This window comes from Oncorhynchus masou, chromosome 3 (genome assembly GCF_036934945.1).
Source record: "Oncorhynchus masou masou isolate Uvic2021 chromosome 3, UVic_Omas_1.1, whole genome shotgun sequence".
Taxonomy (NCBI): Eukaryota; Metazoa; Chordata; class Actinopteri; order Salmoniformes; family Salmonidae; genus Oncorhynchus; species Oncorhynchus masou.
The window spans coordinates 35,023,367-35,046,200 of record NC_088214.1 but is presented as its reverse complement, the minus strand read 5'-3'; the positions used below and the strand labels follow the sequence as shown (position 1 = coordinate 35,046,200).

General features: G+C 43.3%; 2 protein-coding genes across 4 annotated transcripts in view; both read right to left on the bottom strand.

The window, feature by feature from the left end:
- chd7 (chromodomain helicase DNA binding protein 7) overlaps positions 1-1,368 on the bottom strand; it is an 85,953-nt gene extending 84,585 nt beyond the window's left edge. For 2 of the 3 annotated variants that reach the window (XM_064938958.1, XM_064938957.1), the window contains exon 1: positions 1,107-1,368. The gene's annotated coding sequence lies outside the window, so the exon portion shown is untranslated. The remainder of the gene's footprint in view (positions 1-1,106) is intronic. The other variant, XM_064938962.1, reaches the window with a different exon arrangement.
- A 1,903-nt stretch (positions 1,369-3,271) lies between these two features.
- LOC135515225 (ras-related protein Rab-2A-like) lies at positions 3,272-21,177 on the bottom strand. The gene is made up of 8 exons (XM_064938955.1): positions 20,964-21,177; positions 13,613-13,684; positions 13,004-13,071; positions 9,723-9,805; positions 9,177-9,269; positions 8,612-8,723; positions 6,256-6,324; positions 3,272-5,070 (listed from the first exon to the last, which is right to left on the bottom strand). Exons 1-8 carry the CDS (start codon positions 21,007-21,009, stop codon positions 4,975-4,977), a joined length of 639 nt encoding a protein of 212 aa, XP_064795027.1. The 5' UTR covers positions 21,010-21,177; the 3' UTR covers positions 3,272-4,974.
- Between the last annotated feature and the right edge of the window lie 1,657 nt (positions 21,178-22,834).

Sequence of the window (22,834 nt, the reverse complement as noted above, 5' to 3'; positions counted from 1 at the left end):
CAAGACAATGAGGGCTATGATACAGTGGTCAAATGTTGGCTACAAGCACAACTTCACTATAAGCAATGGGCAACCTCCAACTAGCTAGCAGCGGGCTAATTAAGCTACATTATTAAGCACGTTTTGGACGGAAACGCACCGCTAACCTCAGGTTATTCCCTTCAAAATACGAAATTATCTTTAACCATCGAAGCCGAAACTCAGTGTTTTGATTCAAACCCATGTACTTTAACAATTATATGGATATATCAGGGCGAAAATATAGAAGGCTAACTAAACAGGGATGACCGTCTGGCCTCAAGCAACCCCCTGTCCATCGTCCTATAAAACACTGCGGACAGGCTACTTTTCACACCGTCGTTATCAAGTTAAATCCCATGTGAATACTCAATTTATGAAGTACAAGTTTAACTATAGTCAAAATCCGATTGTGTGGTTTGCAATAACAAATTGCCTGTTTGTCACAGTGCATCCAGGGAATCTCCCCCGCGCTAGCAATCTATACTAAGGTTACTCACTCATTCATCTCGGCCACTGACTCACCTCTACGTTCGAGCCACCTCGTGTCTCACTAGCTAGCGCAACACACAATTAGCTAACCCAAGCTAACGAACACTCACTCTTGTCTATTGTATTACAAAGGAAAAAGTCACAATTCAACATTTCTAAACTCAAGTTGTTCACATTTGTCTGTGCTTACTGAGAGAGCTCACCGTGTTGGCTAATATTCTTCACTTGGTGAAAAAACTCAGGACTCACTCCGCTCAGTGCAGCGGGTTACGAGCTAAACTTGCTAACTGTAGTTAGCATTTTAACATGGTAATTTACGGACGTTCAATGACTTGTTCTAAATGAGAGGGGCAACACAATTCCCTTTTCAGAATAAGTTTTTCACAAAGTTGTTTACTAAATAGACGTCCCAACTACCAAACCAACTTCCATGGTAGATTAAAAGTCGATTTTAAGTGGGATCTAGTTTTCAAACATTACTATAAAATGGTTATTTACAGGTAAGAGTAACACACAACTAGCTCATTTACCATGTGAACAAACTGAACTGAGGGAGTACGGAATCCAACCATTTAAAAAGAGCATTGCTCGCTTACCCAACTAGCTTGGTCAGTTCAGGGTTTCGCAAATTAACTCCCGTAGTAGCGATCTCCAGTAAATTCCTTTCTGGTCCGTTTATAAATAAATTCAAGTTATTTTATAAATGTTCGGCGTGTCGTTATCCCTTCCTCACCGACTCTGCCTCTCTCCTTTGTGTTAATTTCCCTCAAATCGAGTTTAATCCGATCGATCCCGGCGGTCGCGTTCTCGAGTCCTCTCCTCCAGACATTCGCTCACCTTCTACGGGTAGGGGGCGCGTTCATGGCTCCAATGGATAAACATGCGTGCGCGTGATGACCCTACTGGGCTGTGACGAATGTGCACTTTATTATTCATTTATTATAGACGCTATTCAATATATACCTTTTCATTTCTTATTTCGGCGTAGGGTTGTAGGAGTTATTCATACATTTTGTTGTAATTTTGTAAATCATTTCCCGTGTACAGATGCTAATAAAAGCGTGGCAAAGCAGAGTTGTGTAACGGAGTAAGAAAACATGTGTCGTGGATTCAAGTTGCTTCTCAAATGATAAACCCTATCACTTTTCAGGGGATAATAATATATATATATATATATATATATTAAATCTGTTTCAACCTGAAATGATGGACCTGTAAAAGCTCCACACGAGTTTAAGACAAGCGTTCTCAAATGAAATCTGTACCACCTGCAATGAGTGGATGTTGTTTTTGTGCATGGTGCATCAGTTCGACCCCCGAGAATTGAGGTTCCTTATTCCATGTCAACTGCAGATTAATAATTATGATAATTAGAGATGGACATCATACACATTTATTCTACTTGGTCCCTTGGGCACGCGCAAGGCCAACCCGAGGCCCTGTTGTTTTCAGAGTAGTTTCATACCTTTTACCATAATAAAAAGCTAAACATGTGCAACCAATTGCGATAGAAATATATCAAGGTGAAGAAATACGCCTTTCACACAATCACACTTTTGTGAAGGTCTCTTCCTTGATGCATTGCACACTACCTTACATACGAATCATCAGGCAAGTAACCCGGATGTCCCTTGCCCGGCCATTCATTTGCTTATCATAACAATCTGCCCCACAAGACTTATGTATTTGAAGGCGCACCCACTCCCTTTCTGTGTGCCCAATGTCCTCTCAAATCCACTGTTTATTTTACTTATGCTTGTAAATATTCCAATGGATTAGTTAAACATTAAGTTTTTTTGCACAGCATTTAATAGTTTGTCTTTAAAAATACATGTAGTTTGTGCTTGTGGGTATAATTTGCCTGTGAGAAGGCCATCTTGATTTCACAACTACTGTGAAGGTCACTACTCTAATTGCATTCACTAAAATCAAACTTTCATTTTCGAAATGGTTCATAAAATTAAATGCAGGAATACTACCTCTACCATTTCAGACAGTTCACTAATCTGTTAAACACAAGCTTTTCACATTTCATTCCTTTACTGCTTTGAAAAGTAGGTCATGAGATGTGTTCACCTTTAACATAAACTGTCGCTGTGCATGACCTCCAACAAAAGCCCATTTCAAGTTACATTCAAATGTTGGGCGATATAATGGGGATGAATAAAACAAATATCTCAGTCTCTATTGCTGACTGCAATCCATTTCCACCTGAAACTAATTTGCTGTATTGTAAGCCCATTTGAGAAACGGCAGGGTAGCCTAGTGGTTAGAGCATTGGAATAGTAACTGGAAGGTTGCAAGTTCAAATCCCTGAGCTGACAAGCTACAAATCTGTTGTTCTGCCCCTGAACAGGCAGTTAACCCACTGTTCCGTCATTGAAAATAAGAATTTGTTCTTAAATTAAGATTTTTAAAAAAAATGTCGCAGTGTTACTTTCAGAATGGTGTTGAAATAATTTGTATATTCAGTAATAACATAGGAGACCAAGAAATTAAAATCACACATTTGATGTGAAAATGTTTGAATTGCACCCAATTGGTTGCCGATACCTGAGAAGCATGCAATGCAGAGAAGTGTGTTGTAAAACCAGTTGAATTGGTACTGGCTGCATGTGGCCCCCCTTTAGTTCATATTGATATTAAGGAGAGGGCGCGGTGATCATTTGGGAACGAAGCCTGCAATTCCAAAACTCCACACAGCTTTGAGGACATGCATTCTATGTGTTTCACTTTATATATTGAGAAATCAAAGCTACAATACAGTATGGATCCATATATAATTGTTTCATTCATATACCAACACAGAAACAGAAAATAACTATAGGGGATCAAAGGCAAAATATAAATTCTACAAAGGAAATTACAAAATGTACATCTTAAACATAGCAATTTTTTTCCCCTACATGACAATCAAATGATATTTAAGCTTAGAATGTTTTATTATAGTTTATTGTGATAGCATTTTTTTCATTTTTAAGAAGAACCAACACAGCAAATAAATGTCGAGGGGGGTCACATAGATACTCCAGGTTTGGCTTTTCCCGCGACCCTCTGACGACAGACGAGATGTTCACCATAATATCTACTAACAGAACGCACAGCCAAAGAAAGCAAGGCTGTACACAGCCACTCACACACACCTACAGGAAAACGCTGCTCTGCACCGACGCTCCACAGCGGACTGCATGAAAAACAAATTCCCGAAGAGAAAAATATATATATATGCAGGCTTGTAGGTATAGACATACGCAGGTTGTTTGTGTGTAAGGACACATGTATGCATTTAAGCATGCATGTACTGTTGAAATCTGTGTATGTATACATTTAGAGTATGCAATGTGTGTTTTAATGTAAGAATGTGTCTATGAGCATGTATAAGAATACGCAAATTGAAGTTACTGGAATGATTCCGCCGCAACCTGGTTGTTTCTCATTTTTCTCACTCTTCTGCTTTCCCAATCTTTCCGTTAAGGCAAACAGCTGAGATCTCTTATCCGAGCAGAGGTGATCAAATTCTGGTATTTGTGGTTATTGAACACAGGTAAACACAAAATGTTGGCATTAAAATAGATGCAGAATATTGAGCCAAAGTTTCTATACACAGTCATAGCAGATCGAGGGCACAGAGATAGAGGGGAGGGGCAAGGCAGGTGGCAGGACAAAAAGTAAATTAAGTAAAATATGATCTTAAAATGGTGTCAAAGCAGGGGTTTTTTTTTGTTTTTTTTTGCAATACTGTTGCAGTTTCAAGCTCTATTCGTACAGTATAGATGTTCCCAGCAATTTCAAAGAATTCTAGCTTGGTCAACATACACTAAAGCAAGAAAGGATAACTAACTATATATACACACAGAATGTGACTGATAAATAGAGATTTAAAAAGAGTCCTGCTTTTTTTTCCTTTTCTTCCTTAAACTTCACTTTAGACATGGCCGCTACTTCCGACACAGCTGTTTCTTTTATTTCAAACTTAGAGTTCACCCAACTTCCCCAAAGCTTTCTTTCTCCCACATGAAACCGATTAAAATACTATTGATGACCAACATTGTAGTGTTAAATACAATTAAGCTTTTAAGTCAAAAGGGCACAAAAAAAATCCTTACTTGGGAGTGAAAAAAAAAGACATTATCCACAACTGTCTGACAGATGTACAGATAGATATGATGAGTCCCAATCTTAAAGCACCCTGCCTGTTTCAACACAACAGTAACAACCTATCAATCTACAACCAAGACAGGCTCCAATGCTCTTATACAGGGGCATGTTTTGCACCAGGACCAGGGTACTTTAATGTGTTTTGCTTGGTATTTTTGACTGACAGACACCTAGTACACGATTAGACTCTCCATTGGCAAGGCTGTGGGGAGGGGTTAAGAAAATGTTAGTGAGCCCGACCAGTCCAGTAGAAACACAAGGGGCGGGGCAAGGTGGGGTGGTATGGGACAGAGGGGCGAGGGGTGTTCAGCAGCATCCCCCGCCGGCCTGTTGACCCCCCTGGCTACCGGAGAGAGTGGAGTTGGTGGTAGCGTGCTGGGGCCCGATCTTAATACCGTTAGCCTGCCGAGACAAAACCACAACAATGCAACCGGTTAGTGGATTCAGGCAGTCAGGAAAATGGATCGTGATGGTCAGGTGTGATTTGATGATTCAAGTTTGAGTGTTTGTGTTTTTATGGGGTGGATGAATTGGACATCATAACAAGCAATATCAATGGTGACAAATTCTCTTTGGCTCACAGTCACAGTCCTTTGTGTGGGAGAGGTGTACGCGCACACTCAGCAGCAGCCAGCGGCACTTTCATCCATCGCACTGCTTTCATCTCCCCAGCCCTTCAGTGGCTGAAGAGAGCGCAGAGCGGCGGAAAGGCAGCACTCCACTGTGAGCCTGGGCTGCTGTGGTTTTCAGCAGTAGTAGTAGTAGCTCTTAAGGAAACTCTGCATCGCTCTAAATCAGATTTATAGTGTTAAGGGAGGAGGTGGTGGAGGGGGTTTCTCACTACGTTTGCCAGTGAGCGTCAGGGATTCTAGCCAGGGCTTCCCCCTTCGTCAGTCAGCTGATGTGGTTTGGACCGTGTGCCTGGCCTCGTTTTTTCTCTCTCCCCCCTCTCTTTTTTTACTCTTTCCTACTACTCTAATAAAAAGCATACCCAATGGCTGCTCAGGGGCTCGCCTCCTTCAGGCTGGCTGTAACCTTGTGGGATGTGAGGAATTTATGCGCTGGCCAGTAGCCAGGGCTAGCGGAGTGAGGCAAGGAGGGAGAGAGGGAGGGGAGAAGGGAGAAATGGAAGAACACACGGTGGAAGTTTTGCTTGGCAGACTGGAACCTGCTTTGCTTCATCTTTCTCTGAAGGAGGGAGAGAAGGAGTGTGGACTGCTGCAAATAAGCTTCTGCCTCGAAAATATGAAGTGCAGAGAAGGACACATCGTCTCGCAGAACTATGTGGCTACGTAATAGGTTTAGCTAGCTAACACAATGGCTTTCTGGCCTTCAAAATGACCTTTGTTAGATAGGACAATATCCAATGGCTGTTCTGTAAAGGTGTTCTCCTTATTTACAGCCTCTACACTTGGTTTACGACGTGGACTTAGGGCACTACAAAAGGAGCAAGGGTGTTTGACCACTTGCCCATACCTCAGTTGATGACTTAATGGAAAAGATAAGCTATGTCAAGAAGATGGTATTTGTCAAAGTAGCAGTGTACAAAATGGACACTAAACGCATTTCTCTATCATGTCAAATTACCTCATTGTTGATGTCGAAGACACCCTCCTGAATCTTCTCGTATATCTCCTTCGCTGTGTTGATGAATGCCTGAAAAGGAGACATAGCCAAGTTAGTACAGGACCGTTTCCCATGCTTGTTCAATGACTCAAACAATTAATGAACATGTACCTGTGGAACGGTCATTAAGACACTAACAGCTTACAGACGGTAGGCAATTAAGGTCAGAGTTATGGAAACTTAGGATACTAAAGAGGCCTTTCTACTGACTCTGAAAAACACCAAAAGAAAGATGCCCAGGGTCCCTTGCTCATCTGTGTGAACGTGCCTTAGGCATGCTGCAAGGAGGCATGAGGACTACATGTGTGGCCAGGGCAATAAATTGCAATGTCCGTACTGTGAGACACCAAAAGACAGCACTACAGGGAAACAGGACGGACAGCTTGTAGGCCTGTTGCAAGACAAATCCTCACCAGACATCACCGGCAACAACGTCGCCTACGGGCACAAACCCACCATTGCTGGACCAGATAGGACTGGCAAAAAGTGCTCTTCACTGACAAGCTGCGGTTTTGTCTCACCAGGGGTGATGGTCAAATTCACATTTATCGTCGAAGGAAAGAGCGTCACACCGAGGCCTGTACTCTGGAGCGGGATCGATTTGGAGGTGGAGGGTCCGTCATGGTCTGGGGCGGTGTGTCACAGCATCATCGGACTGAGCTTGTTGTCATTGCAGGCAATCTCAACACTGTGCGTTACAGGGAAGACATCCTCCTCCCTCATGTGGTACCCTTCCTGCAGGTTCACCCTGACAGGACCCTCCAGCATGACAATGCCACCAGCCATACTGCTCGTTCTGTGCGTGATTTCCTGCAAGACAGGAATGTCAGTGTTCTGCCATGGCCAGAGAAGAGCCTGGATCTCAATCCCTTTGAGCATGTCTGGGACCTGTTGGATCGGAGGGTGAGGGCTAGGGCCATTCCCCCCAGAAATGTCTGGGAACGTGCAGGTGCCTTGGTGTAAGAGCAGGGTGACATATCTGGCAAATCTGGTGAAGTCCATGAGGAGGAGATGCACTGCAGCACTTAATGCAGCAGGTGGCCACACCAGATTGACTGTTACCTTTGTTCAGGGACACATTACTCCATTTCTGTTAGTCACAGGTCTGTGGAACTTGTTCAGTTTATGTCTCAGTTATTGAATCTTATGTTCATAGAAAACGCAGTTGACAGTGAGAGGACCTTTCTTTTTTTGCTGAGATATATGGGTCTCGTTGACTGAATAAGCTCTAAAGAGTGGGATATACAGGAGTTTAGGATGAGAGGCATTAGCACATGAGGCTCTGGCTTGTTGCCACAAAAAATCAATCTACAGCACTCCACTGTAAGAACAACGCGAGCAGACGTATAAACAGAGAAAAATCATCAACTGTAATGACGGATTGGGCCTGTACGATCGGTTTCTTTCAGTTGTACAGTACTAACATTCAAAGACCATTGATTTGGGAGTTCTAACCTGAATTTACACCCTAGTTTAGGCCGTATAATCATAACCTTACGTACACCTCAAACGAGCCTAGGGCAGGGCCCCCCACTACAGTAAATACTGACTGAAATTCATATTTTTAGCACTGAGTGAGTGAGGCCTGCTGCAGAATCTGAAAACAAATGTCTACCTCAGCTCAGGAGGCCCGGCCTGGTCCTGTCTCTACCCTCCCTGCCTCTTCATGCATTAACATATTAAACAGCAACAGATGTTTCCCTCCGCCTGAGGCAGAGCGCCCCCACCTGGCCATAGAGACCCAGGGCATAACACAGGGACCCAGCATTAGCCTCAGCACAGGCAGAGAGCACATCTCTCTTCACATAGTGCTTACCGTAGGGTCAATGGAATATAAAAGAACATCCACCCACCCACCATGCCTTCTAAAAGATGAGGCATGATTGGCTTTCAGCTGTCGTGGCAGACAGGGGAGCGGAGGGGGGGGTTATGAATATGGATGAGCTATAAGTGGGCGATGTACACGTCACGTCGCGAAGAGGGAGATGGAGGAGGAGAGGTATCGGGAGGATTCAGGGGACACTAATGAGACAAATTAATCATACCAGGGGTTTCTGCAGCAGGGAAGGGGGAAAGGCGGCAGAGGGGGAGGGGGGGGTGGGTTCTATAAACCAGTCTCTCCATTCCTTAACTCCTCAGAAAGAGAGTCTGGCTACCCAGCACACTGGAGAACAGACGTGCATGTGTGCGTCGGTGTGTGTGTGTGTGTGTGTGTATTTGTCTGAGCAAGAAAGGGGGGGTATATTAATGGGCAAATGTGTGAGTGTGAGAAAAAGTTAACACACACAATAAATAGCACAGTGTGAGCAGGAGGTACCTCTTCTACGTTGGATGCAGTCTTGGCGGAGGTCTCCATGAAGATGAGGCCGTGCTCTCTGGCGAAGGCCTCTCCCTCCTCCTTCTTCACCTCTCTCCTGGACTCCAGGTCACTATGGGGACAACAAAAACACTTGATATATACAATACCATAGACCTGCGCTACGCTAGTACGGTCTTGTTTTGCACCAAATGATCTGCTAATTCATTCTGTCACTTTTGCCAGTTAGGAGATATGTCATCTAACTAGAGGAGACAAGAGCACACACAGGGAGCAGGGGCTGTGAAACTGGGTGGGCGCATTTCAATTGTCAAAAATGACTACTTCTCCCCTTTTCCTTTCCTTCATCAGCAATTGTATCATAAAAATGACCCGGTGAAAGCAAATTACACAGTCAAGCATTCACCATTTTGATTTGGCATCGTCAATAGATCTGAAAGTGTAGGTTAAGAAGAGGAAATTAGGAAAGGGTGACATTTCAGACTTTTGAGGCGCACCCAGTTTAGCCATGACAACCATGACAGGGTTGTTCGGTAACCACGAGTGACAGGGAGATGAATCTGACCTCTTGTTCCCAATGAGCATGATGACCATGTTGGAGTTGGAATGTTGGCGAGCATCCTCTAACCAGGTTGTTAAGTGGTTGAAGGTGTCCCTTCTGTAATAAAAGGAACATTGGAGCAACACTGAGCATAAGAACACAATACATGGTCCTTTTCTAGTAAACTAATACATACAAATGTAATTCATTAGGTGAATGTAGGTCCCTTTTGGAACAAAAAAAGTGGATCTACATGAGCAAAATAAAAGGACATTGGCGGGAGAAAATGCATTCAATTAAACCCCAATGTATTATACAAACATCAATCTCAGTCGCTCTAACTATGGTTAAACTGAAGTAGCTGGATAAGATATTACTTTTCCTTTCCTCCTAAACAAATGCATTAAAAATACATAATTCTCCTTGTTTTTTTTATTGGTCAAGAGCAACTTTCATGACCTGAATCCTAAGGGAGGACCTTGGGTGAGGAAAGTTGACTTCGTTACCACAGTGGTCCTAGTGTTTATATAGAATGATAAGGCCTGGGGAGAAAATGGCCGCAAGACTGACCTTGTGATGTCGTACACTAGCAGGGCGCCGGCTGCCCCTCTGTAGTAGGACCGAGTGATTGAGCGGAAGGATTCTTGGCCGGCCTGAGAAAAACATTTTAATTTATTTTTTTAAACACGCACACAAACAGATATAGTACACACACAGAGACGCTCAGTTCAAGTAAAGACAGAGCTCATTCATGACCTGTTTTACTCATTCATGACCTGCCTTGTCCCTACCCCACTCTTCCAGTCCAGGCTTCCTAGTCCCTACCCCACTCCTCCAGTCCAGGCTTCCTAGTCCCTACCCCACTCCTCCAGTCCAGGCTTCCTAGTCCCTACCCCACTCCTCCAGTCCAGGCTTCCTAGTCCCGACCCCACTCCTCCAGTCCAGGCTTCCCAGTCCCTACCCCACTCCTCCAGTCCAGGCTTCCCAGTCCCTACCCCACTCCTCCAGTCCAGGCTTCCCAGTCCCTACCCCACCCCTCCAGTCCAGGCTTCCCAGTCCCTACCCCACCCCTCCAGTCCAGGCTTCCCAGTGTCTTTCCCTAATCCATACACATTCCTAACACAATAGAAATTCTCAACTAGAGCGCCATTATTCCAAAACCAAGCTTCCTGGTTTTCCCTCTGCAGCTAGGCAGAGCACAGGCAAGCCCCTGTCACAGTGTACAAAAGGCTCCTGTCTTTCTCTACGTCCCATCCCTGACTGACTGACTCCTCACAAACAAGGGGCCCACTGTGTTCCACACAGCCCATAACATAACATGCTACCACTTCGGCCAATCACAACTCCCCGTTCTCTCGCTCTCCAGTCAGTGGTTGGTTTGTACAGCAGGCAGGCAGACAAGACCTGTCTGTAGATACCATTGTCAGTGTTTCATAAGGTGGCTTCCCTCTTCCCTGGATAGCTGCTGATGACTATTGAGTCTGGATCTTCTCTACCTCTTCTGTTCTGTTCTCTTCTGGCCTGGCAGCAGGTGAGTGCAAGCCAGGCAGCCAATGCCCCAGCACATTTGAATTCAATAAGGCCCAGTCAGTCCCTCCGTTAGTCCATGGCAACAGTCCCCCGAGGCAGCTGCTAACATTGGAGCTAATGGAGGCCATTGTGAATAAATGATGAATGACACTTTTATGCCTGCCATCTGCCAGAGCTCAAAGGTTACAGGAAGGCCAGAAATGCAGATTTTGTCTATTACATCACCCCCAGGGCAGGCAGTGCCTCCCGGCTCCTCCTCCTGTGCGCACACACACACTGATAAGGCTACACGGCCAGTACACACACCCTGTGTTTGATTGTGACTCTGTCTTGGCAGGGTGGACATGTGGTGGTCTGGGATGTAGGCTAAACCACAGAGAATTCTAATGGAAGGGATAGTCATAGTGGTGTGTTGAAAATACCCATAAGCCTTTGTTATGTTCGAACCCCGGTCTCCAGATATTACATTTACGTCATTTAGCAGACGCTCTTATCCTGTGCAACTTACAAGAGCAATTAGGGTTACGTGCCTTGCTCAAGCAGATTTTTCACAAGGTCGGCTCGGGGATTCTAACCAGCGACCTTTTGGTTATTGACTGGTCCAACGCTTTTGAATTTCTGCTGAATTACAGCCTTACCCTTTCCATCAACCAAAAAGTTACCATGTGGCCTAGAAAGTACACAGCAGCAGCAGGCACTACATCGGTGGCCCAGAAGGCCTCTCTAGGGCCTAGGACTCTACTACCACCACCCCCACCATCCATCAGCATTACTGCTGTGGGATTCTATTCTTATTAGTAAGGCTGTGTCTCCCCCTACAGGCCAACATACATACTACACCAGATCATCTCCTGCAGCGTTCATATTTTCTCAGCACTGCACAGGGACTCACCAGAAGGGCACAATGAGAAACCTTAATTATCACTTCACACGTCAACCTTCACGTCTAAAAACACCATTCAAAATCTCTAAATAGTAAATGTCACAAGGACATAGCTGAGAGAGTCTATTTGAAAAGAGGGTGAAAAGTGTCAACAGCCAACTGACATAACGCTGTTGTGTAGGCGCAGTAATTCTTTCCTTTGCAACATGTCCATGCTGACACATGCATATCGGGGGGGGGGGGGGGGGGAGCTAGTCCTGCTGTACAAGAGTCCATTAGGGAGATACCCCATATTGGAACTAATATTTAAGACTATTTTAATGCTGTATGTGTTGAGTTCAGAGAAGAAAAAAAAACAGACTTGTCTTGTTAGACTTGGTGGGTTATATTGGGTGAATTACACACTGAGTGGGTGCCACTCATCATACAACATGGATGTGATCGTCACTAGGTGGAAAACCTTCACTTTGATAAGATACATTAGCACAAAAACAGTATTCATACATTAATGATTACAGTTTACTCCATAAGTTCAATTCAGATAAAGTTCAAATTCCATTTAATTGAAACGGGACAGTATAATACTGGCTACATTTAGGGAGTCAAATAAATAATAAACACTGACCAATTTGTAAAATACTAATAATCCTTTCAACATATGTTTTTTCAACAGGGTGACAAAAAAAAAGTGGTTAACAAAAAGGAAAATAAAATTGCGTCATCTAGGCTGGACGCGGTGCGAGAATTAAGGCTAACTGACAGGCTCACCGCTGAACTCGCCATCGTTCTTCTCGAACACGGAGGACATAAAACAATAGAGTTAAGACTGATATCGATTGAGACATTACATATTCTACTATACGCTTTTCATTAATGCGAAATTCCTGTTATTTTTCGAAAATGTCTCAAAAACAAGAGTATATCTGAAATGTCAACGGAACACTGAGCGTAGCACAAGTTTTTTATTTTCAAAACCTTTTACAATTAATTCCACTCATGACATGTTATTTTTGCGACCCGCGGAAACAACTTTGCAGACCACCACATGTAATAATCCTCAAAGGTTGCTGCGAGAAAGCGGCACCGCTCTGTCAACAGACCTTGTACTTATTATCGGACGCATTAGGTTACAAAATACGACTTTTTGGATATAATGTTAATGAAACATATTTGTCTTGGTAAATGTGCTTATAACATACATGAAATGACCAAAGTCTTTGTTAAGCCACTCTGGGCAGACATCAATACATTCTTCTTCATCGTTCCTGACAACTGGATGCTATCACAAACAGCCCCAAGGCGTTGAATAATGTCAATATCAGTTGCACAACGTTTTGAAATATAGTGCTACACTGTGCCCTAATGAATACCATTAAGGAGTCAACTGTATTCAGGTAAAAATCACATCTGTTAATATGGTACGGGGCAGGTATCTTACCGTGTCCCAGATCTGCAGCTTGATCTGTTTACCGTCTATAGTGATCATCCGCGCCCCAAACTCCACACCTGGGAAAGACAACCACCAGGTTACATAGTCAGTCTACAACTCTGTTGGTCCAGGAGTTTTTCCATGGCTACGTGATCGGAGCAGAAAAAAAAATAATGAACAGGCCCCTAGTTCTAGGCTAGTATTTCATGGTCAGAAAAAAGTCCTGGTCCATAAGCTAGATATCAGCTTCCACCACATATACACCCTGGCTAAAAGCCTATGGTATATCGAGGTTACAGCAGAGATTGTCTGATCTACTACACTAGCAGACACTGGTCAAACTAGTACACATTAAATCATTAAAATGCTAATACATCTCGCTCTCTCCTAATGCCAACACATCTCCCTCATCTTTACAGGTTAGACCAGAGGCGAGGGATGAAAATCCTTAAGAAATGAATTAATACGCTGAGGGGATCTGAGCGGAATGCTGAGATGATTTAATTGAGGTCCCTCCAGCACATCTAGGCAGTGTAGAAGCAGGATACATTTTAAAATCGCAGTCGGTCATTAAACGTTATAATGAATAATGACATGTGTGATATAAAGGAGTCTTACCGATAGTGAGGTCATGCACCGGCTGAAACCGCTTGTCCGTGAACTGTAATAATAGGCATGATTTCCCAACACCTGCAAAACAAACATGCACGGTTAAACAGAGGCACACATACATGAACAAATAGGGGCTTTGTCTGCATAGGGGAAATTCTACAGTAAGGAAATTACGCAGACACTCATGTCTTTCACTTAAAGATGTCAAAGTTTAACAAAAACCATACAACTCTAAGCACAATTATTTGTTTTTTGCACTTAACCCCTATTTCTCCTTAATATCCAACTGGTAGTTACCATCTTGTCCCATCGCTGCAACTCCCCTACCGACTCGGGAGAGGCGAAGGTCGAGAGCCTTGCATCCTCAGAAACACGACCCAGCCATGCCCCACTGCTTCCTGACACTGCTTGCTCAATCCGGGAGCCAGCCTCACCACTGTGTCGGAGGAAACACCATACAACTGGAGACCGGATGCGCGTTCATGCGCCCGGGGCGCTACAAGGAGTCGCTAGAGCGCGATGGGACAAGGACATCCTGGCCAGCCAAACCCCCCCCCCAACGACGCTTGGCCAATTGTGCCTTACGGGTCTCCGGGTTGCGGCCGGCTGCAACAGCCCGGGATCGAACCCGGGTCTGTAGTGATGCAGTGCCTTAGACCGCTATGTCACTCAGGAGGCTGCACAAGGACGACTTTTAACAATTAAACCAGAAAATTTGACAAAAACACATTCCCTGGAAGAACAGTGAAGGCGCAAAGTTTGGTAACAAAATTAGTTGTTTCTGTTACCAAACTCTGTATTTGCACTGTTCTTCCAAGTAAATGTGTGTCAATTGTTAAAAGTAGTCCTTGTACATAGAGTTTTATGGTTTGTTAACCTTAGAAACCAATGGATTTTGTTTGGCATACATTTTAAAGTGAAAAATTAGAGTCGCAGGGTAATTCCTTTACTGTGGAATTTCCCACGACTAACATTAGCTAGTCACACACACACTCTGTAAAACCAGCCACTCTGGTCAGCTGTACCAAAAAAAAGTGTCCTTTTAAATAGTGAACCAACATGTTTTCAGCACTTTTATTTCCACGAATGATCAAAACTCATTTTCTCATGCTCTCTCATCCCTCTGCAGCAGACGCAGTGAGCATTATCTTTGGAACATCAAATTGCAAAACATATAGCATTGAGACATTTTATTTTACCTTTATTTAACCAGGTAGGCCAGTGAAAGAGGTGTTGGCTTTGGGGATGACCAGTGAAATATACCTGCTGGAGCACGTGCTACTGTTGGGTGTTGCTACAGTGACCGGTGAGATAAGGCAGAGTTTTACCTAGCAAAGACTTAGATGACCTGAAGCCAGTGGGTTTGGTGACAAATATGTAGCGAGGACCAGCCAACAAGCATACAGGTCGCAGTGGTGGGTAGTATATGGGGCTTTAGTGACAAAACGGATAGCACTGTGATTGACTGCATCCAATTTGCTGAGTAGAGAGTTGGAGGCTAATTTCGCCGAAGACATCGCCGAAGTCAAGGATCGGTAGGATAGTCAGTTTTACGAGGGTATGTTTGGCAGCATGAGTGAAGGAGGCTTTGTTGCGAAATAGAAAGCCGATTCTAGATTTAATGTTGGATTGGAGATGCTTAATGTGAGTCTGGAAGGAGAGTTTACAGTCGAGCCAGACACCTAGGTATTTATAGTTATCCACATATTCTAAGTCAGAACTGTCCAGAGTAGTGACGCTAGTAGGGCGGTCGGGTGCGAGCAGCGATCGGTTGAAGAGCACGCATTTCTTTTTTACTAGCATTTAAGAGCAGTAGGAGGCCATAGGAGTGTTGTATGGCGTTTATGTTATTTTGGAGGTTTGTTAGCACAGTGTCCAAAGAAGGGCCAGATGTATACGGAATGGTGTCGTCTGCGTAAGCAGGGTAGGATGGATATAGGTCTAACAGTTTGGTCTAGAGTGTCAACCCCTTTGAAGAGGGGGATGACCGCGGCCGCTTTCCAATCAATTGCAATACATATCGTATCGGGCACCTAAGTATCGTGATTTCGTATTGTGAAGTCTCTGAATCTCTTTAATTTGACGTTAGACATCAGAGTAATAGAAAAAGAGTAAATGCCCTACAGCCCCCTGACTACACCCACACAACAGTAGAGAAGCTCAGTCTGTCCGGCTGGAGCCTTGCTCTAGTTAGCATATCAAGAGGCTTCTGGCACGTGGCTGGTCAAACAAGTAAAATTCTGTCATGCGTTTCTGGAGTCGATAGTGGATGCTTTAAACCACTGATTCAGGGTCAAATATTATTTCATGCCCTCAATGGTTCAGTTTGGGAGTGGGATAGTGTTATCTGATCTTAGATCTGGGGTTAAGAAGAGGGATCTATTCCAAGATTTCTTCAGAAGGATCTATATCAGAGGCCATGTCAACATGATGAGGACGCTCTTGATATAGATAAAATGGTCGGCCCTAATGTCAACCCACAAAATGTCAAATGGCACGACTCATGAGGTTGTTTGGTGTGACGAAACCAAGATATTCCTAGGTAGCAATGACCATAATGAATTAAAAAATGTGGCTAAATCAACTTTTCACAAATTAGACTCAAGGCCTAAATATAACGTGTGACGTGTTCCTGTGAGAGAAAATAATCAAACGTGACCGTGAAACACACTGCCACACAGTGGAGGGGGGACCAGTGAAAACCTGTGTGCTGCACCACATGGTTACAATGCAAACAGGTAGGGCCGGGACGATACCAGTATCGTGATACTCGTTAGCATTGTGGATTTAACTTCTTTAGGAAAACATACCTAATGTTGGAAACAAACGTCATTATGTTGTCATCCAGAGTCACATTAATTTATTTTCCAAGCTATAGCACATAATATTTTACATACAGCAGGTTTTTGAGACCAGAGTTGTCTGGTACGTATTTTCATTTTTTGCAATGGAAACATTACGATGATACTGGACACCAGAGAAGGCTTTCATTAGTGTTTCTATGGGTTACCACTGCCATTGTTAAGCAAGGGAGCCAGGGTGATGGAAGACACCATGAGAATGATGTACAGAAACAACAAAGCAAAGTCACCACAACATTACCATGCACCTGCTAGCCAATCAGCCTCTAGCTCTGAATAGGTGTGCATGTGGTTCTTTAGAGGTCATTAAAAACAAAAGTGGTACTGCAAGTTCAATTTGACCGGCGTGCCAAATCAAAGATTAGCCTAAGCAAGCTGTAGGCTAATTGCTATGTTGGAAATAATGAGATGAGCGTATCATACTTTGAGGTGTGATTCTATCTAGTGTTCTGTGGTGCATATGGTTCTTTGAAAACAGCTGTTGCTTTTTCATGATAGGCCTATATTTTATTTAACCTTTAACTAGTCATTGTAAACTAATTATTATTTACAATGACGGCCTACCCTGGCCAAACCCTAACGACGCTGGACCAATTGTGCACCGCCCTATGGGACTCCCAATCACGGCTGGTTGTGATACAGCCTGGAATCAAACCAGGGTGTATAGTGACACCTCTAGCACTGAGATGCAGTGCCTTATACCGCTGCGCCACTTGGGAGCCCCATATATGCTAAGAAGCATTTAATTGTACTGTGTACCATGTGTATTCTGTTACATATGACAAATAAAATGTCACTCATTGAAATACAGCAATTGATTTGGCACTGATGTGAAAATAAACCGTTTCCATTTCATCCAGGAGAAAATACTAGGTAATGCAGGCTGAGAAAAACATTCATCTTTTTGGACAAAAGGGGATTCTCCACTGTCACCTCATCTAGCCTAGTAAACAACAACATGATATATCCAACAGCTCCAACAGCTGGAGTCATGTAGAATGGGAATGAGCAATATGATAGCTTGGGTTGCAGGTGCTCACATGATGGCCCACAGTGAAGCTAGCGGATGACAGGTCTGTGGTGTTGCAACTGGACTGTTTACTGCTAGGCTTAGTATCAGAGGCAGAGAGGACAGCAGGAGCGATATCTGCCCCCAGCATGCTCGGTCTTTCAGAGTGGGAAAACTCCCATGTATAGATGCTTAATGTTTGAGCGGTGTAATTTGGAGTTTCTGACTGGGAAAAAAGTTAGGTCTAAGGTCTAGGCGTAAAATGGCTTTTGCACAGAAAGGGACATGGGCCGAGGCTACTTAAAGTGGACAGAACATAAAGCTGGGAGGAAGAAAAAAAATTGGCACCATCAATACCCATCACTTTAAGCAGACATTTTCATACTAGAGAAATGTGAAGTTTGAAATAAAATAAGTTTGTTAATATGGACGATTGTTAATGGGACAATTGACAGCTACAACCATCAAACCAATAGTAATAGTTTAAAGGATGTGGTGCACATTGTTATAAAAGTATCGTTCTATTTATCGTTATCGTATTAATCCAGGCAATTTACACATGACCAAAAGTATGTGGACACATGCTCGTCAAACATCTCATTCCAAAATCATGGGCATTAATATGGAGTTGGTCCCCCCTTTCCTGGTATAACAGCCTCCACTCTTCTGGAAGGGCTTTCCACTAGATGTTGGACCATTGCTGCGCGCGACTTGCTTCCATTCAGCCACAAGCATTAGTGAGGTCAGGCACTGATGTTTGGTGATGAGGCCTGGCTGCAGTCCACGTTCCAATTAATCCCAAAGGTGTTTGATGGGGTTTATAGTCAGGGGTCTGTGCAGGCAAGTTCTTCCACACCGACTGTATGGACCTCGCTTTGTTCACAGGGGCATTGTTGGAAGCACAGAATAATCTAGAATATCATTGTAGGCTGTGGCGTTAAGATTTCCCTTTACTGGAATTAAGCGGCCAAGCCCGAACCATGAAAAACAGTCCCAGAACATTATTCCTCCTCCACCAAACTTTACAGCTGCACTATGCAATCGGGCAGGTAGCGTTCTCCTGGCATCCAGCAAACCCAGATTCATCCGTTGTACTGCCAGACGGTGAAGCATGATTCATCACTACAGAGAACACATTTCCACTGCTCCAAAGAGCAATGGCGCCGAGCTTTACACCACTCCAGCTGATGGCATTACGCATGGCAATCTTAAGCTTGAGTGCGACTGCTCGGCCACGGAAATCAATTTCACGAAGCTCCCGACGAACAGCTACTGTCCTGCCGTTGCTTCCAGGGGTAGTTTGGAATCCTGTAGTAAGTGTTGCAACCGAGGACATACAATTTTTACATGCTACGGGCTTCAGTACTCGGCGGGCCAATTCTGTGAGCTTGTGAGGCCTACCACTTTGTGGCTGAACTGTTGTTGCTCCTAGATATTTCCACTTCACAATAACACTTACAGTTGACCGGGCAGCTCTAGCAGGGTAGACATTTGACAACGCGATTTGTTAGAAAGGTGGCATCCTATGACATTACCACGTTGAAAGTCACTGTGCTCTTCAGTAAGGCCATTCTACTGCCAATGTTTGTCTACGAAAATTGCATGGCTGTGTGCTATATTTTATACACCTGTCAGCATAAGGTGTGGCTGAAATAGAAGAATCCACGAATTTGAAGGTGTGTCCACATACTTTTGTATATATAGCATATCGCAATATGGATTTTTGTCCATATCGCCCAGCTCTTACAGAACATTCTTATATAGTCTTCCCCAATAGTAACACACGTGCCTAAATGATAACTATACCACCCACCTAATCTCACGTTACATGACAGGCATTACTGATTCTGATCAACTTCTTCATTACACAAATGGGGAATGTGAATTCTCAGTCCATGACCGCAATAGTATTGCAAAGTTGGGCTTGGAGTTTTTTTCTTCTGTGAACTAAAAACTCATGGCCCTAGTTTCTGGTCAGGAAACTCTAGTAATGAGTATTTACACTAATAAACGTAAGGAGTTGGCCGAACTCTCCGAGATGTAGTCGAGTCTGGAAAATAATAAACGGAAAGATTTGTACTACCCCTAAATGCTAACCGCTGAGTTGTGTGTTGGTAATGGCATCTCATGTTTTGAAACAACCATCATATGATATGCTGTCAGCAAATACTTCCAAGTCAAATTCTGCCCTTTCATCTTAGAGAAATGCAGGGGCTCAAGCTGGTAAATCTGTTATTGGCTTCCCTGGGTGCAGGATACACTTCCCTGATACTTTTAAACCGAGTAAAACAGTAGGATGTTACTTTTAAAGACCTCATACACCCTTGAATGTACAGGCCTTAGTGATCAATCAGTAAAGAGATGGAAGTCATAGCATCACTCCACGTGGACTTGAGACACCAAAATGGTTACAGGTACACTTAACGTCAAGTGGACTAGCTACATGTGTTTATTTCTCAACATCAGACTGACATTCTCTCTAGCCAGAGGTTACCAGGTTACCTTCTGCCCTGGGCAAAATGCTGAACTATTAGGCTATTTCAGCGAGGATCGGGGTTGAGCTGTTAAGCAACATATTCAAAATAACACTGATCTAACCAAATAAGACGAAGAAGCACATAACGAAAGTTAGTAGCACTGTTATTGATAAACAAGTACCTACGTTGCCTGCTAAGTCAACCTACGGGAAGATTATATATGCTTGCTTTGGCAGCTTCCACGATATTCCTTCGGTTACCGTTCTAGACCTCGTCTAGCAACAACAAATGACAAACTAACATTATTGACACAATACCCGTGTAGGAGTACATTATGTCAGTTAAACACGACCATGAAAGCCTAGACCGCTACTGTAAAACCCTAGCCATGGAGGCAGCTGTGGGAAACCGTACCAAAACTCTGTAAAACGCCATTTCGAGGGAGAGAGGACTTGTGGCCTTGTTTTGTGGCTCAGAGATATACGTTACAAGCTCGCAAAAAAAAACAGAAAGCCCAAACCATTGATGTGAATGAGTCCAAAAGGGGCTGATATGGTCTGTGCAAGCACCCATGTCGTTTAAGTGCCGTCAAATTAGATAACGTTAACTGTTGTTGATGTCGCTGTAAACAGCTAACGTTAGATACAGCTAGCTAACCAACGACATTAGCCTAGGCTAGTTAGCATTGCTAGCTTCGCAGCCCACTCTCACAATGCACAGCGGAAAGACGATAGGCCGTCAGCTTGTTGGTGTTTTCAACAGTCACTAAATTAGCACACTAGCTGACCACAAATTGTGCGATGTGGTGGAAAATAATGTTTTCTATTTCACGTTAAAGACAAGTTAATGACATACTATTAACGCTGTTAGCAAGCGAGAAATAGATATGTCATCCCACCCCTTGCGTCTCCCCTTTTACCACGTCACTGGACTCTCCACCACTGCGGAAATAAAAGATAGCGGTTAACGTTAGCTGTCGTTAGCAATCTTTGCTACCAGTGAATACTTACCCGTGTCTCCGATAATGATGTATTTGAAGAGATACGCATATGCCATGGCCACTGGGTCCTGTGTCAACCTGCCTCGGCCGTTTACTGTGGCTTCGCTACTTGAAACTATGAAAATTGTCTATGTAATCGTTATTGCTTTGCCTTGCTAGCCTTCTTTCTCTCTTCAAAGGGAAGGAACAATAAACACTTCCAAGCTTCTGCTGACGACGTCATATGTTCCGCCCTCGCCACGCACGCAAGAAAAGAAAAGATTATTTTGCCCCCGGAAGTCCGTCATCTTGCCCTCACCACCCAGTTCTTCTTTGCGTTACCATAACCATTTGCCACTATCAGTTTTTTTATTAAATATTATGTCACTTAGAAGACTCTTCTTTTTATTACATTTTAAAATGTGTATCTTCAAAGTGGTAGGCATGTTGTGTAAATCAAATGATACAAACCCCCCAAAAATCTATTTTAATTCCAGGTTGTAAGGCAATAAAATAGGAAAAATGCCAAGTGGGGTGAATACTTTCGCAAGCCACTGTATTACCTAGATTAACATTAACATTGACTGTACCCGTACCCCCTGTATATGTTAATGTTAATGTTAATCTAGGTAATACAGTGGCTTGCGAAAGTATTCACCCCACTTGGCATTTTATTGCCTTACAACCTGGAACTAAAATAGATTTTTGGGGGGTTTGTATCATTTGATTTACACAACATGCCTACCACTTTGAAGATACACATTTTAAAATGTGATAAAAAGAAGAGTCTTCTAAGTGACATAATATTTAATAAAAAACTGTTAGTGGCAAATGGTTATGGTAACGCCATTATACCAAAGAAGAAGAAGCCTTGTAACTTCATTTTATTGTTGCTCTTTAGTTATTTGCTATTTTCTTTTTTTAATGTTTATTTATGCTTTATTTCTTGTTTACTTCAGTTTATTTAGTAAATACTTTCTGAACACTTATTTTGATGATGATGAAGTCCAGGTGTGCGTAATGATGGGGAGCTGGTGTGCTTAATGAAGATTGCCAGAGCCAGGGGTTAGTAGACTGGTGACCTCAAGCGCGGCAGCGGGAGTAGGCGTGACAATGGGAAGTTGATGGAAGATTCTCCGAACCCACAGAAAACTGTACAAATGAATGTTCTTGCAACGTTCTCATTTAACGTGACTTGAACATGGCAACCATGTTCTGTGTATTTTTGGTGGATGTTGATGGAATCTTCTTCTAACCCACAGAAAACTGGACAGAATCAGAACGTCACCTGACGGCCCCAAAGAAACGTTCTTCCCCCAAAAATTATTGTTTCATCATTACACATCACCCCTTGTTACTCTGGCCGAGCCAATCAAGGCTCTAATTGGTGAACCCCGGATCCATTCACAGTTCTTTATTTGTTGGCAAGGTTGTGGACACTCGTACACTCAAACAATGCTTTAACATACAATGTTTTCAACTTACATATTTGACACACATGATTACCTTGTGCATGTTCATTTTTACAGTAATTATTATTCAACATATCCTCTTCTGGGACCTTAACTCACAACCTCTTGGCATTCCGATCTTCCTGCTATGCCACATAGTACACCAAGGACAGTTTAAAATATTTTTGGGGCTAAATTGACTACTGAGAGTTGTCTTATCCCTAAAGTGTTAGCGTTGATAACTGGAGTTCGTTGGGACTGTAAAAAAGGCATTTCTTCTCCCCTCCTCTCTACACTTTCAAAATCCTAAAATTGCTGAGCCTTTCACATTAAACAACCATCATTCCTGTAGTTTTTTTGTCTTGCCAAACGTAGTGTTGCTCACACTGAACGATGTGGCACAGACAGGGGTCACACTGCAAGATTCTTCACTTGGTCGTGAGGATTGTCA